Source organism: Fundulus heteroclitus, chromosome 21 (genome assembly GCF_011125445.2).
Source record: "Fundulus heteroclitus isolate FHET01 chromosome 21, MU-UCD_Fhet_4.1, whole genome shotgun sequence".
Lineage (NCBI taxonomy): Eukaryota > Metazoa > Chordata > Actinopteri > Cyprinodontiformes > Fundulidae > Fundulus > Fundulus heteroclitus.
The window spans coordinates 24,389,409-24,407,489 of NC_046381.1; the positions used below are offsets into that span (position 1 = coordinate 24,389,409).

General features: G+C 36.7%; 1 protein-coding gene across 2 annotated transcripts in view; it reads left to right on the forward strand.

Moving 5' to 3' along the window:
• Positions 1–18,081, forward strand: part of reck (reversion-inducing-cysteine-rich protein with kazal motifs) — a 187,806-nt gene that overhangs the window by 70,041 nt on the left and 99,684 nt on the right. For both annotated transcript variants that reach the window (XM_036125404.1, XM_036125403.1), the window contains exon 3: positions 12,362–12,436. In XM_036125404.1, the coding sequence (XP_035981297.1) occupies positions 12,362–12,436 (75 nt within the window). The remainder of the gene's footprint in view (positions 1–12,361; positions 12,437–18,081) is intronic.

Below are 18,081 nucleotides of genomic sequence, written 5' to 3' on the forward strand. Positions count from 1 at the left end.
GTAGAACTCAATATAGTGAGAAAATTAGATCCTGATATACTCCAGTAACCTAAGCCTATAGCAGTAAAACTATAAAGGTAGCTGAGAGTAACATGAGTCACTAGTTATAATTTTTGTCAAAAAGAAAAGTTTTAAGCCTAGTCTTAAAAGTAGACAGGGTGTCTGCCTCACGGACCAAAACTGGGAGTTGGTTCCACAGGAGAGGAGCCTGATAGCTAAAGGATCTGCCTCCCATTCTACTTTTACAGACTCTAGGAACCACCAGCAGACCTGCGGTCTGAGAGCGAAGTGCTCTGTTAGGAACATACGGGGTAATCAGAGCTCTGATATATGATGGAGTTTGATTATTAAGGGCTTTATACGTTAGAAGAAGAATTTTAAATTCTATTCTTGATTTAACAGGAAGCCAATGAAGGGAAGCTAAAATTGGAGAAATATGATCCCTCTTGTTGATTTTCATCAGAACTCTTGCTGCAGCATTTTTTTCTATAAACCCTTTAAGGCAGTAACTTAAAAGCAGTACAGGGCCAGGTTTACCGTGTAACTGAGTTACACAGTTATGCTTCTCTGAAGCTGCCAATATGTGTTCTATAATAAATAAATGAAAAATAACTTGCATACTGTGCTAATCCTGACCCTGCCATAGAACAAATGTTGACAGCTTTAGAGAAGCAAATAAAGAGTATGTCCTTATGAATTATGTTAGCATATTATTCTTTAAAGAAAAACAAACAAACACATAAGCAATTGAACTGCCTGACTTTGTAAAGATTAGTTACCACTCAATTTACTGTGTAACCTGCTGTATGACCACTTACTTAACATGTCATGTTTTAGTCAGCACCAGTAACATCGGTCCTCCTAAGGCCCCGTCCAGGATGTTCACGTTCTCAAAATTCATTGAGCTCATTAAAAAACAGGGAGCATCAAAACCAAACGTTGAAGATTTGCAACCAAATAACAGAAGTTTCTGTTTGGCAAAATAACTATTTTACTTTTAAAAAGAAAATAAGTGATTTAGAATAATTTAAAAAAAGGTTTGTGAACAAAACTACTTTCACAAACAATTTTTGTTCATTGCAGTTTTGAAGGTTTTGATCAGAAATATTTTTTGATTGCAAATACTTTTTGTTTGATTGACTAATAAAAAATCACATTTCCCTACATATATCAAGTTCATAAATACTGTCTAAAAAATAAAGTCTAAATATACTTTATTTTTAAGTATTAACAAATTAGGTGTAAGAAACACCCCAAAATGTTTTTCATGAACCTAAAACGTTCTGTAAATATCTTATGATTTTTATGAAAAATTAAGTCATTTCTTTGTAAATATTTGTATTTTCCAATATCGTAGAAATTATGGAAACAGTTTTTAGGTGCAATTAATTTAAGCAGCATTTAATCAAGGGATGTTTTAAAAAGTATATTTATATTGTTTCAAGTATAGACATGGACATATGAGAGTTGTTATTTTGTTTGTTTGTTTTTACATTTTATGATAAACTGTGAATTTTTAATACATTTTTTAAATTATTTACTCTTTTATTCTTTAAGTCTCCCAATAAGCAAAATGCATTATAATAGCTAAACATTTCAGGAATGAGTGCTATGGTTCAACAGGTTCATTGATTTGAATGAATATAGAGCTCTGAGGTTACATTGCTATACTCGGATTAATTGCCAAAAAAAATCATTGGACTTAATGAGTTAACACTTTCCATTTTCTTAGCCAAGAAACAACTCCCCAAATACTTAGGGAGTACCTCTGCTTACTTCAAGATACCCAGTAAATGTGTTGTTTGCAATTACTCCTTCGCTTCAACAGGTGGCTTAAAGGTTCAGAGTTTATTCTGCTTATATTGAAAAATTAATCTGCTCACTCGTTCATTCATTGATTTGTTTATCCTATTAACTGTTGCTGTAATGCCTACTTCGACTTTTTCGCCCACTAGTTTTTTCTTGTTCATAATTATCGCTCATTGATGTAAATTTACTTTTCCCATATCGTCTGAATTGCATACATTGTTCTTATCCACTTTTACGTTTTAACAGCCCCTCCATGAATCCCACTCATTGCTTTAATCACCAATATTCATATGTTGTCTAACCTGTTTAAATTTAGCATAATTTCTTAAACTGCTCTATGCTTTCATTTTAGCGGTGTACCCTATTTCTTCTCATGCATATTGTATTTTGCTAAGCTTATTGTATCTTAAAGGTGCCTCTTTGAATCTTATTCAAACCCCTTGTGGGGTTAATAAACTCCAAAACATAGCTATATATGTATTAGATGATTTAAATAAAAACTTTGTTAGAAAAGTAAAAGAAAAACCCTCATATTAGCGAGCTTCTACCATCTTTGTTTCCAGACCAGACCCTCTTGTCCGAATGCGTTTGACCCTCTTATCGCTCACCAATAACAGCTCTGACTTAAAACAATTAACATCCTAGGGATTTAATAATAGTAATCTTGATTGCTTTTAATCTGAAAATTTTCTCTTAACTGCATCCGCCAATGTCTTTGTTTCTAATGTGTGTTTTGTTTTTTAATTGTGTACAGGAAAATCTGAAGTGAAATGCAGAAGGGGTGTCTGCCAACTCATCTTTGTTTCGTGTTGCTGTCCGTTGAGGGTTATCCAATGCCTCTGTCTTTACCCCTGTTTTTAGTTGTTCATTTTTAGTCCTCATGTCTGAGTGCAGCAGCGCAACATCGTTCCAGGATCTGCATTGTCCATGAATCTTCTTTCTCCAATCGTTGTGTCTGAAACCACAAGGAATTCTGCCAGCATTTTGCCAATATGGATTTTTTCCAAAATCCAATTGTCTAATACAAGAATTGTCCATCTTCATCCGTAGTGTAGTGTACATAAGTTGAAAAGAAAAAAATTAAAACAAAAATTACAGTAAAACTGTCTCAAAACAAAATCAACCACAGCATTCCCTCTAAAACAAGTTATTCTTAAAGTTCTTCACCTTTACCTCAGATGTTAATCCCTTCAAAATTGTTACCAAGCAAAATATTTTACAAAGCATTCAACCTCTTTGTATAATTTCAGTCAAAAACAAAACATATTTCTCTTAAACCTGGTAGGATCACATTTCCCTATTAAACCACTATGCAGCGTATGCAAACATTTTTAATATTTGTCCAAAATAAAAAAATAAAAAACTGGATTAGGCAGGAGTCAATGACATCACCTTTTTTTCTTTGTCCCCTGGACCATTGTGGCACCGTTTGGTACTAGAAAAAGAGACTAAAATCTCTCTGTAAGCACATTCCAATTATATTTGACCAGGTTTCTTTGCAGGAAAAAAGGCAGAAGACAGGATAGAAATCTTAATGTGAATCAATAGAGAGGGGAACAGTGGGAAGGTAAACAGTGGAAAGGGGAACATGAGACATTTCTAAAGCCACCTTTCTCAGCTAGAAGGTCTCAATATTACCTGGCTTAAGTTGGTTAAAACTTAGCACAATTTAGTCACATTTGTTTATCCCTGCATGTCTATTTTAGATCATGACTTCTTACCATACAACCTGAAAGAGCTCATTTTCCAGAGTCTTCTGTTGGAACAAAGGTGGCTTTACAGCTTCATCTCCCATCATCTGAAAGCAGTAACTCAGAGAAAAACAATTCTGTTATTATTTTAGGTGACAAAGGAAAACCTGGTCTTTTTAGTGTCTTAGTTCTTAGCGTGATGTTTCTAAGTTTCTAAGTTGGTCCAGGGGAGGTTCAGGTCTTTCTTTCATTTTGAAACCTTGTTCAAAACATTTCCTTCTTTAAAATTATTTTTTCATAACTACCTTGAATGTAGCTACTTTACCGCATGGGATGCAAAAATTAAAGTAAATGACACAATTAACAAAGAAATAACCAAAATACAAAAAACAATAAAAACCCAAAAGTAAAATGTCTCCCAAGGAGCGTAATCTGTCTGTTCCGATATATATTATTGTTTTATAACTTTCTTTTGATTTCTTTATAGCCCTTTTGATCATACAAATTCTATTATTAATGCTTTTAAATATATACAACATCTACTTTTTTAGTGACTAGCCTTAGTTATTCATGAGCACTATCAATGATTTTATTTTTAACTTTATAAACTTCTAGTGTCTTTCTCCCTCTAAGGGTTTCCCCCCGTGATTCAGCATCAAAGAACACAGTTCCAAAACAAAAACAAGATTACAATTACAACTTTAATCCGTTCAAATCTGGAACTGCCCTCATTTTTGCTGATATTCTGTTTGTGCCCCAGACACAGAGTAAACTGGCCTAGTTTCAAAATCACATTCCGATGTCTACATCACGGTCATATTTGTTTTATCATATCTTTTGTCCATGTTTCAGACTGAACTGTCCCTCTGAGGCTCGCCTCAGCTTAGTGGAAATTTGGATAACCACAAATGATTGTAACAGATGACGTGTTTAATGTGGCCATTTGATATTTTGTTGCGCCTAAAAATGTCCTCTTTAGGCAGCAGTAAAATTCTTAGTTAAAGGTTTCTCTTAATCATATCCTATCCAGTTCCATTTCTCCCATATTCTCCCCATATGCTATTTGCCATTTTATTCTAAAATTTTGTAATTTTGTTCTAAAATTACAATATAAAAAGCCTCTAATCTATTATTTTTTTAGCAGTCATGAATCCATTGTCAAATACAAGTTAAGTGCAATCTATTAATATAACTGAATACACCCCCAACGCCTCCGGTTACTGTTCTCCATAATTAAGCTCCAAACGAAAAAACAAAAACTTTTATCCCCAGTTCCAATCATTTCTAACAACCCTGAGATATTTTTGTTTAAGCCATGTTAATATCTCTATGTTTCAATTTAAAAAAAAATTCTGAACAAGTAATATGAAACGGCAAACTTCTATATTATTAAATTGTCTGTCTTTTCCTCTTTCAACCTTTTAGTTAAACCTTTTCTGTTTAATGGAAGTCTCAAAGTGCATTTGTTTTGAATGCTGCAGTCATTCGAGAATACAGAGTTGCTCACCAGGTCTTTCTCCATTGTGCAATTCAGTTCCAGTTCTCCATTTGGCTGGGGTGGGTCCCCAACAGCTAACAAATATTCATTACCCACATATAGTCATAATCTTGATGATATGGATATTTATTTCTGCCCTCCTGGAACCAGCAGTAGAAAAAAATTGTAAAAGTAACAATTGCAGCAGTCAAGAAGAACTGTCATGATGCGGCATGCTCCTTCCCCAGTGCAGCCCTGATTGGGAACACCTGTCAGGCTGCAATCAACCTTGGAATCATTCCACCTGCTCACACCTCTATAAGAACTCACCTCAGTTTGTCCATAGTCACCGGTTCGTCTCAAGTCCTCTGAACATCATGCCTGTCCTGTTCCTGTTCATGTCCTGGTCCTGGTCCTGGTCCTGTTCCTGTCTGTTCCCGTCTGCCAGTTCCTGTACCCCTGCAACCTTCGTCTGGTAAATGACTCTGGCTTTCATCGTCCACTTCTTGGTGCTTCAATAAACTCTGGAAACTAGCTCTGTGTGTGTGTGCTGTGTTCTGGGTTCATCCAAGACAAATCATGACTAGAACAATACTTTTAGCTACATTATGTAGAGTTTATTGTTTTCCCGATAAATTAAAATGTTCACAGTTTCAAAAAGAAACTAGAACTGCAAGCAGTTATTAACGGGTTCCAAGCCCACGCACCGCCCCCTTTGAGCATGTTCCTGGACTACAGCGTTCAACACCCTCATCCCACAGCATCTGGTTGAAAAACTGGAACATCTGGACTTCAGCACACCCCTCATCACTTCCTCACCTCCTGACCACTGTCGGTCCGGGTCTGACAGACCACCTCTGATGTCATCACCCTCAGCACGGGCTCCCCTCAGGGCTGTGTCCGCAGCCCCCTGCTGTTTACTCTGATGACACACGACTGCACCCCCAGGTTCACCCCCAATCACATCATAAAGTTCGCAGATGACACAAACTCATCAACAACTCAGCTGTGGAGGTGGTCAGCAGCACCAAATTCCTGGGGGTGCACATCACGGACAACCTCACCTGGTCTGTGAACACCACATCTGGTGAGGAGGGCACAGAAGCGCTTGTACTTCCTGCGGAGGATGAGGAGAGCCCAACTGCCCCTGCCCATCCTCACAACCCTCTACACAAGTACCATAGAGAGCATTCTGACCAGCTGTCTCTCTGTGTGGTGTGGAGGCGGCAGCACCTCCGACTGGTGGAAAATGAGGAGAGTTGTGGGGACAGCAGAAGGGATCATAGGGGCTCCTCTTCCCTCCATTAAGGACATTTCATCCCAGCGCTGCATGTCCCCAGCCCATAGCATCAACAGAGACCCTCAAACCCCCACCATGAACTGTTCCCTATATATATATATATATATATATATATATATATATATATATATATATATATATATATATATATATATATATATATATTAGGGCTGTCAAAATAACGCGTTAATTTCGATTAATTAATTTTTTAAAAATAACGCATTAAAATAAATAACGCAGATTAATCGGTGAGGCGCGCCTCCCCTGGGGGGCGCCAAAGAGTCACAGGGGAGGCGCGAGAAGACAGAGAAGAAGACAGCGCTGCCGCTCAACTCTGTGAAACAGTGTAACGATATTCATGCCTTCTGTTTGAGCGCGCAGGAACCAATCCAAGCGCGCAGTGAAACAACCCTCAATGCTTAAAACCGGTCTGGCACGGTCTGAAAAGCTCTTCTCAACCCACTGTCCTCGCGGTGAGTTTCATCTCTTCTTCTTCTTCTTTTCTATTATGGCGGATCACAAGCAACTTTAAGATGCATACGAGTTCCATCTCTGCTCGTGCGCTACTTTGCTCGCGCGCACCTGCTCATTCCAACACCAGCTGCGCGCTCTCTCGGCTGTTAAAGCCAATCACAGGCAGTTTTTTTTCATCCAAACACAGTATGGCTTGCAAATACTGCATTCAGATGAATTAAATCAAAATGCTGCAGCCTTTGGCAGAAATTACTAAACATCACCGAGGGATTGAAGAAAAACAAATAAAATTGTCATATTTTAGCCTAAAATATTTAGGCTAAAGTATTTAGACAAAAAATATTAGAGTTATTAAGTGAGGTGTGAAAAGAAGACAAACTGTTTTTGTCTCTTTTCTTTCCAGCTTCTGGGAGGTGATGGAAAAGTTTATTCTGATCATAATCATCATGAATGTCATTATTTAAAGAGCACTTTAACACGAGGTAAAACAAAGTGCTAAACATCAGAAATACATCAGATAAGAGATAATAACTAATAAAATGCTTATTTGTTAAAATAGCACTAGGTCTAAATTGTGTATAATTAGCCTAAAAAGTAGATTGGATTATGGAATATGTTGACGTCTGTTAAATTCAGGTTATCTTTTATATTATTATTTCAGTTAATGTCTCCAGATGTCTCATTGGCATCTGTTTAGATCAGTTTGTCTGCTGTTGAAAACAATAGTTTTTGAATTTGCTCTAATGACAGCTCAATTTTAAAACTAAGCCCTCTCTCCGTGATGTTTCACTAAAAGTAGCATGTAAGATGGAAATATTTGCATGTATATTTTATGAATAGGCCTTTTTTATGATTTTTTTTTTTTACTTTGTTAAAAGAATGCTGATTATTCATTGAATCATTTGAATTTAAATATTTAAAATACTTTCACAGCAAAAATTATATGCAATTAATTTAGATTAATTAATTACAGAGTATGTAATTAATTAGATTAATTTTTTTAATCGATTGACAGCCCTTATATATATATATATATATATATATATATATATATATATATATATATATATATATATATATATATATATATATATATATATATATATAATGAATTTTCTTAATTTACAGTGACCCTTTAAACCATTAATGCTATTATTCTAAGTTCAACCAAGATATTCTCTTATTATCCTTGTAGCTTGTAGTGTTAAATAAGACTAAAATCATTTCATTTGAATCAAGGTATGCAGATGTTGATAGATATATCTATCTATCAGTGACGTGCGGTAGGGTTCATAGCTGGTGAAGCACTGACGTCATCAGTCAGATTTACAAATATATACACTCCACAGAGTAGACTCATTGCAAAGTGCTGAAGGAGACTGGTTGAGCCAAATCAATCAAACAAATAATCTAAAATGCTCCACTGTTTCTTCTTCAAAAGAAAAATAAAATTTTCCTGTAGCATTTTTCCCTATTTTAAATAACATGCGATTTTAACCTGCATGACCAAAGCGTAATCTTGATATCACCATTTTCTCCTTTCTATTCCTTGATGTGTTTCTCATAAAGCCCACTTTTCTTTGATAATTATAAAACCATCTTCCAGTTCTTTCTTCTTCCCACTGTTTCTGCCATCTTGCTTTAATCCTTTTCTTAATTACTGATTTTATTTCACCTTTACTAAATGGAACTATTATATCAATTAGACAACATTTACTTGCTTTTTTGCATATTCATCTGCCATCTCATTCCCTTTTATTCCAATATGAGAAGGAAGCCATAAAAAAATAAACTATTAATAACAATTTCTGACTTTCTACTAATAAATCAGGTCTACTGTTTGAATGATTGTGTTTAAATGAATATGATTCTGAGTCAGAGCAAACTAAACTTCTTAATGGTGTAATTTCTTCAATCTATCCTAAGGTCTTTACCAACATGATACCAAACATTTCTCCTGTGCAAATTGAAATTTCATCACTGATTCTTTTACCTGATTTAAAATTAAATTCTGGTACTACAAACAAAACACCATTCCTATTATGTGAATCTTCTGAAGCATCTGTAAAAATGTTTACATACAATAATATTCTTTGTCTATATATTGTTGAACCATAATTGAATCTGAAATATCCTCTTTGTTTATAAAACAAAGTTAGATCCGTATCAATTTCAGGCAACATAGATGGATGAAGTAATGATCTAATAACTGTTTTACTAACATTTATTTGAGATAGTTCAAGATCTATTATAGTAGAATCTGCTATCCATCCAAAATAATTTAATTTCTTCTTCCCTTTTTCCCAACTTGGTATTAGAATTTCCTGACATGGATGAGTTTCACAATGATTCTTTAACTGAAACCAGTAAATGGAAAGTAATTGTAATCTCCTCAACTGTAGTGGCATTTCTCCCATTTCTACTTGTAATGCTGATGTTGTTGGTGTTGTTCTTATGGCCCCTGTGCATAATCTCAATGCTTGATACTGAACAATATCCAATTTTTAAGTAAGGATACTGATGCTGAACCAAAAGCAATACATCCATAATCAAAAACAGACCTAATCAAACCTGTATAAATTGATTTCAATGCCTTCTTCTCAGCTGCCCACTCATTCCCGACCAAACACCTCATAACATTTATAACTCTTTTGCATTTATCAATTATCTTCTCAATATGAACTTTCCAAGTAAGCCTTTCATCCAACCATATACCAAAAACTTTAAATTGGTTTACCCTTTCCAAGTCATATCTATAAATTTGTAACTTTATTTCTTCTTAGAAACTTATTTCCTTGTAAAAAAAACAAAACCTTTGTTTTATCTACAGAAATATTGAATCCCCATCTAAAGGACCAATCTTCTATTTTATTAATGGCTTCTTGAACTTTTTTAATGATGAAACTTACATTTAAAGAAGCATCCATTTTATTTTCCAAATCTTCAAACATTATCATTAATCATAATAAAAAAAATAATGGACTAACTATGCTTCCTTGGGGGATACCATTTTCAACATAAATATTTCCTGATAATTGGTTTCCTATTCTTACTTAAATAGATTGATTATGAAGAAAATCCTTTATCCAGTTGAACATTGAACCACCCACTCCCATCTTCATTAATTTGATCAAAAATCCTTCCTTCCACATCATATCGTAAGCTTTTTCAATGTCAAAGAAGATATCTACCACATTCTCTTTATTAACTTGTGCCTTTCTAATTTCATGTTCCAATACCAGAACAGGATCCATTGAATTTCTACCTTTCCAGAATCCTTTGGTTTACGGTGCAGTGTGCACCCGCCGCGTCCGGCAACCAATTGTATTACATTATTCAATTGTATACATATTACATTTTCACCAGCAGGTGTCAGCCAACATCATTTTCTGAAAATTTGATATGAAAAATATTCATTTAAAATCAACGGTTTGATCTAAAATTCTGAAAATATTCATGGATCTCAAAGAGTGCTTTATCTACTTACGTGATTTTTTAAATGCCCATTGAAAAAAGCGTTTGAGAGAAAAAAAAATATTAAACTTTATAGTCTTGCACATTTACATTTTAATGTCTTGTAAATAACTCAAAATCGCCTGGATTTTTACCAAACTGAAATCTCTGTTTAGTGTGCATGGGCTTTAGAAATAGAGGTCATTTTTTGGGGGATTGAACAATATTTGTGGAAAATACATTGATTTCTCCATTTTACAAACTTTTAAAAAATCAGAGTGTGCAACTTTGAAAAACCTCAATACATGCAGCGAAAGAATTGTTACACCTTATTCAAGGAATACATCCTGAAAATCTGAGATCGTTACACCACAAAATTGATTTTAAGTAATTTTTTGAAGTTTTAAAGGTTTTTTTCACACTTTTGGAAATAGGCCCCGCCCACTTGTTTCAATCATTACCATATTTAAGACTTTAGTTAAGGGCTATTACTGGAAGGGGATGAAAAAGGTTTTGTAAAAATCCGATAAGCCATTCTTGCGTAGTAGATTTCTTGACATCACAGCGCCCCCTAGTGATGGACGATCCTCAAACGCGGGTCACATGTGCAAAATCTTATTTGGACTATGTGTTATGAAGGACATGTCAAAATCTGTTATGGTTTTAGAATAATCAGCAATTACATTTAGAGCTAGCTAGCTAACAATCACTTATTTTAGCGTTACTTTTCGCAAAATTCAAAAATCCGCCGCATTAACTTTTTTATTTGTCCATTACATGGTTATATATGGAGTTTTGCGCAGATTGCACAAAATATGTAGGAGGAGTTTAACTAGAAAGGTTTAAGCTTTATAGCCATGTAGCGCGAAAACTAGCTGGGAAACGAAGGGTGTGCCAATTCCCTTTATTTTGCAGAATCATCCAATAAACAAAGTGACATCAAGTTTTTGAGTGTAGGACCAGTAGTTTGGTGGTTACAGGCATAAACGCATTGTCCTTTATTATAGCGCCCCCTAGTTGTTGAGGGGTCTGAATTTCTGGGTTTGAGTAGGGCCGCACGTTCTGAACTTAGATACCTGATCCAATTGATTTGTTACAAATCTGCGTGGGCTGCACAACGCGTTTTAATTCCGTAATAATATTAATAAATAATTTAAAAACACACGAAAAACAATAGGGTTCTCTGCTCACAGAGCAGACAAACGGCATAGCCGTTCGCCTGCGCTGCGGGCTTGGAACCCTAAATACTATAATGACAAACAGTACAGTAATTGCCCATCCCCAATTTAGATTTAGAGGATGAGCTCAATTACTCAGTAACCACACTGAAACCATAGTTAGAACCAGAAAACTAATAATAACATGGACAGACTCATTTAAAATTGACTAAAGATGTTATGCTGTTTTTTTTCTTCTGGGTTTTGAACTAGAGTCAATGTTCTTGATCTGGATTTGGTTTGGATACATAAACTGCATACATTTATGTCACTATTTTCCTACAAAGTTATGTATCACTGTTCATAATCTGCGATTCAAAAGATCTATATTTATGTCCTGGCCAGAATTCTTGAGTAAAGATTTTCACAAATTTTGTCGAGAGACCAAAAATTAGCAAAACTCGGCATATCAAAATGACAGAATCACAATTAGGCACCAGCCCTGTGGTATTTAATAATTTGTTGAATAATAACTAACGTTACTGTCCATACTGTCCATACTGTCCTTAAAGCTAATGGAAAAATCTTGAAAATTGAGACTGATATATATTGAATGTATAAATGGAAATTTTAAGGAATACTTAATTAATCACTCTACAGCGATGTGTCAAACCTTAATGTTGACCTAGGTGTGTGCATAAAGCTAATGGCTGCGAGTGAACTATCCGGTGCTTTACTTTGCTGCTGCTTTAAGGGGTAAAATTATAGCAATTATGTACATATTCTGAGCTCTGGAGTCATGCATTTTTTCTTTACTTCTCTAATTTAGTTTATGCAATTAAACTTATGAGTTTGCAACTGTTGATTTTTGCAAAAGATAATGACGTGGCAACTTTTCATATATAGTCCTGTATCATCCATTTAGTAAGAATGTGGACATTAAAAGGTTTGTTATATTTTTAAAAATGTCCTTTTTTTTTTCTTTTTTTTTATCCCACAGCTTGCAACCATAAAAAGTGAATCACGCCTAAAACATCTCCTCCAGAGGTTACCCAGCTACTGTCCAGAGTCTGTGGTGAGTCAGTTTTCTTTTCATGGCTGCCTCTAACATTAAAGGACAATTGTGTTTTCTTTAGATCTCTGACTGTACAGAGATCTAAAGGATTTCAAACTTGTGTGATATTATAAGTCCTGAGTGATTTTGTCACAAGGGAGTTTGATCATGCTGTCTTGTTTTTCCAACTCTGTTTAGATCCATGCAATATAAAAAAGGGAGAAAAGTTTCTGACAGTTTTTATTTGTGTTTTCTCTGGAACTAAATATTCCTTTGAAGGTTCAGTCTGCCAACCATCCTCCATCCCATCCAAGAATGTATTTCAAAAGCCGGACGATTATGTTCTCATAACTCAAACCGAAAGTCTGTGAATTTAAGATTTTAGCCTAAAGACCAAAATGAAACTTTTATATTCCCACAGGCATCAGTTTAAGGAGCTTCTTTCATTTCTAACATATGTAGAATCATCTGCAGTGCAACAGGACTAAAACATCCATTTCTGATGTAAATACATCTCCTATTTCAAAATAAAAGGTGCCACTACATAGCTGTTCTCAACACAAATGGATCACACAAGGGGGAGGCAACAAATTGTGAACGCAATGTCTGCTACAGGTTCTATCCTGAAAACCCACAGGCATGGCTTTGAGTCAGCAGTTAGAGATTAATGGAAAAGATGCTAAGCATAGATCATTTAAATGGTGGAGGAAGAGACATTGAAACATGAAAACATCAACATACACACAGACTTGGACATGCTAACTGTTAAGTGAGGTTTGGACATTTAAATATCTTTTTGCGGAAATGTTTATCCCCTGACATTATAATAATATATCTATCAGCACAACTTCTAGAATGTATTTACTATTGCTAAAATTAGGGCTGAAACACTTAGTCGACATTATCAATAATGAAAGTGTCGTTTAAAAATATATAAACATTGCTTCGGTCCTAAAGTTTACCTATCAGTGGTAGTTTAAATCACATGCAGTTCACTAAGGCTGCAGCAGAGGGTAGTATAGCATCAGTTCCTTGGCAAACAAAGAGCACCTCTATCACATGACCCTCTCACTTGGCTGCAGCTCTTTACAGTATTGGCTGAATGAAGAAGGTACTAAAGTTTCGTACATTACTCTTTCTTTGATACAAAATTAACTTTTAGAGTGATTTTAGGCGATATAAACCCAAAATATCTGCTTGGTTTGTTAAAATATGGCTTAGTTGTAAAATGCCTGTTATGTCCATTATCACTGCTTCACCCAGCTGTAAGCTGAGTGGGTGATCAAGCTCCTCAGCCCTGGAGTAGGAGACCTCCAGGGGCAGACTGTTTTGAATCTACCGCAGCAATTCAATCAGATGATATCTATCGGTTATTATTGTGTTTATTTCAGTGTTCATTTATCACTAAAGTTAATGGCTGAGATTAAAGTGAAGCTTCATGACGGAATGGTTTTATTTAACTTTAATGTATGACTAGAGGGCCAGAGTTTATTTGGAAATGAATAATTAATTTGTTTTTAATATTGATGCTGGAAATATTGCCTAATTAAAGAGAATGTTGGGTAATCTCTGATTCTTTGATAAGAGTGAGGTGTTTCCCTATGGGAGTGACCAACTACGGAAGCTCTAATGACATAACATCTGTCTGTAACCGACAGGTTGAGCCGTGTCCGTGGCTCCACTCACCAACCATTATCATGGCCAACCTACCCCCTTAACTCATTCTAGACAGGTTTCTTCTTTCCATGCAAGAAGGGATGTGTTGGTGAAACTCCTCACTCTGTAATCAAAGAACCAGGGATTACGTTAAGTAACCCAACGTTCTTTTTCTAACTTCGCTCGGTGTTTCACTATGGGAGATATGGCCTAGGGCTGGACGATAATTCAATAACAATATATATCGATCGATAGACGTGTGGCGTGATAGGAAAAAAAACGGTCGATAAAACTTCGATATAGAAACAGTTTTCCTTCCTTCCTTTCAGCCTATCATATTAGTTGATGCTACAGTCACTACTTCCTCTCGACCAATCGTAATCGCGGACCCAGGCACGGCGTCACAAAGCGCCGCCCTCTCAAACCACAACACAGAGCACGTAAATATGTTGCAGCAAGGAGCGGTGGGGGAAACGGTCCCAAAACGGGGTTTTACTACTTCGCCAGTCTGACAGAAATAAACCACAGTGATTTGTAAAACTTGCAAGGTACCGGTAAACACTAAATCTGCTAACGCAACCAACTTCAGCACAGATGTCCTAAACTGACACACTGCGGAACAAAGCTCAAGAAATGGCCATGCTCCTGGTAGAATGAGCCCTCACCACTTTAGGGGGCTCTGAGCCTGTACACCTATATGCCAGCAATATAGCTTTCACAATCCAGTGTGCTAACTTTTGGCGGGAGACAGGTTTGCCCTTATGAGCAGTGGCCCAAGACACAAACAGATGGTCAGCTCTTCTAAAACAGACTATCCTGTCCACATAAGCTCTTAAAGCTGTCATTAGACATAAGCAATGAAGCTTCTGCTATTCTGCTGAAGAGAATAAGGTGGATGGAATGCCAGCAATTCCACCATCAAGCACCTGTATGATGACTCCAACACCTTTGGCACAAAAGTGGGGTAGGGTCTCAAGCACACCTTAGAGAGCCCGGGTACCCACTGTAAACAGGGCGGGCTGACTGAAAGTGCATGCAACTCACTTACTCTCCTAGCTGTAGCCAAGGCTAAGAGCAGTGCAGTTTTCAATGAAAGAAACTTCAAGCCAACACCCTCCAAAGGTTTAAAGGGATGATGACAAAGGGCATTCAGCACAAAGAGAAATCTCATTATGGCACCAGAGGCTTAGAAACTGGAAACTTACATTGTGCCCCTATCATGAAACCAAACACTAGGGGGTCCTGACCCACAGGTTTTTTTTTTTTTTTTTTTACCAAAAGGTAAGGCTTTTTCAAGTGTTGAAAAAGCCTTACCTTTTTCTAACAAGCTCTACAGAAAGCAGAGCACGTCCACCACTGAACACTGAAAGGGAATGGCCTTTCTTTCCCCACACCATTCCTCAAAAACCCGCCATTTACTACTGTAAAGAGAATGAGTAGAAGAAGCCCTAGAATTTTATACGGTGTCGATGACCTCAGGAGGGAGACCTGTTGAATTAAAATTTGACCTTTCACGGACCAAGCCCAGAGAGCTAGGTGATCTGGGTGTGGATGATAAATCTCCCCTTGAGCCTGAGACAGCAGGTCCCTGTGAATGATTCCGCTGACAGAATGTGGATTATCTCTGCCACCCAGGGCTTTAATGGCCACCATGGGGCCACCAGAATCAAAGACATGCCCTGTTCTGTCACTCTTACTAGAGTTGGGGATATCAGGCTGAGAGGAGGGAAAGCATAGAGCAACATGTCTGTAGCAGCGCATCCATGCCCAGTGGAGCGCCTGGGTCTGACAGGGAGCAAAACAGCAGGCAATGACCGTTTTCCCATGAAGCCAAGAGATCTACGGCTTCATTCTCATCTTCTCTGTCACACATGACTGTTAGTGATCCAGGATCAGCTGACCACTGACATGCAGTCACCAGAAAACATCATACACGTCCCAATTCCTGCACATGTCCCATCAGACCTGACTGTTGGAGGCATCCCATCCATTCCAAGATGTTCTTCAGTAATTACTTCTGCAGCTTCCATCTCAGTGCAATGCTTACTCATAAGAAGAACTGCAGGTCAAGCATTAACTCTTAGAGCCTAATCTTCAAAGATTCCAAATAAAGAGAGCTAAATTGCGTAGGTGAAAAAAATGCGTGTGCACTAAGTAGGGGTGTTGCAGGTTATATACAAAGATTGTGTCTGTGATGCCCCATTTAAATGAGTAAATTGCATGCCCTCCTGGCAGTATAGGAGTGGCGGTAAAAGAAAGATGAAGCAATGAAATTGGATGTAATAATGATGATAATTATTTAAAACAATAATATTATGTAAGAATAATAACAATGATAATAAGACTGTATTACAACAACAGTTTCTTCAGTGAGAGGCTTATTCAGATCAGCTGTAAGACTGGTACAGGAGATTATTCCTGCCTACACCCATCAGCATCTACAATAACTCATATTAGAAACCCCTGTAACATAAGTTACACCAGCATGAGTACCTTGGGTATCTCAAAGTGGTACAAACAAAAGTAAAAAAAAAAATGAAAAAAATACATTTAAAAGATTAAATATCATTCATAAATTATGGAAATGCTGACTTTGTCAGCTGTCATCTTCTCCCGATCTCCATCTGACAGAGTCTAGTCCAGGAAGGAGCTGTGCAGTCACAATGAAGGTGAAAGTCATCTTTAAACAGCTGGATTTATCTCCACTAATTCATCACAACAGCCATTTGACACAAAATGTTGCAAACCAAGTTAGCTCCATAATAATTTAATACAACATAACTATGGCACCAAACAGGCTTAAAGCTATTGTTAGGTAATCCTGTTCAGAAACACTTTTTGTTATACTGGTTGAAATCATCCTTCCATCCTGACAGTAGTCAACACATTATGTATTCATAAAAAGGAGGTTAAAAATTAGATAATCAAGTCAACATGATTTGTGTTGCTGTACTGCACTTTGCTCATGTAAAGCACTTTGCATTGTCTCTGTACTGAATTGTGCTATATAAATAAATTTGCCTTGCCTTGCCTTGCCTTGCCTTGCCTTGCCTTGCCTTGCCTTATTGGCCCAAATGTGTTCACATGCACATGTTTACAGCCTTATTTTTACCAAAGAGTTATTGACGAAATTATATGCTTCATGTGTCTGTCAGACAGTTGATTACTCAATACATTCTATTTTTTATAACACTTCACATGGGACTGTAATTGTTAAAAAGCACAACACACTATGTTCTTCATTGTGCCGAATTACTTCTGTCAGTAATGATATATTGTTTGCGGTTACAGTTTGGAGGTCAGGGTGATAGTTTGATGTAGAACTTTGTCTGGGACATACATTTTCTTAGCCACCAGTTGGAAAGGCAATGGAGCATAAATAAAGCTGGCCCAGCAAGTAAACACAGATCTTAGAAGAAAATGCATAGGTTCAAACTGTCCCTGTGGTCTAAGGGTAGTAAGATAGATTACACTACCGTTCAAAAGTTTGGGGTCACCCAAACAATTTTGTGTTTTCCATGAAAAGTCACACTTATTCACCACTATACGTTGTGAAATGAATAGAAAATAGAGTCAATACATTGACAAGGTTAGAAATAATGATTTTGTGTTTAAAATAAGATTTTTTTTACATCAAATTTGCGTTCGTCAAAGAATCCTCCATTTGCAGCAATTACAGCATTGCAGACCTTTGGCATTCTAGCTGTTAATTTGTTGAGGTAATCTGGAGAAACTGCACCCCACGCTTCCAGAAGCAGCTTCCACAAGTTGGATTGGTTGGATGGGCACTTCTTGCGTACCATGCGGTCAAGCTGCTCCCACAACAGCTCAATGGGGTTCAGATCTGGTGACTGCACTGGCCACTCCATTACAGATAGAATACCAGCTGCCTCTAAATAGTTCTTGCACAATTTGGAGGTGTGTTTAGGGTCATTTTCCTGTTGTAGAATGAAATTGGCTCCAATCAAGCGCTGTCCACTGGGTATGGTATGGCGTTGCAAAATGGAGTG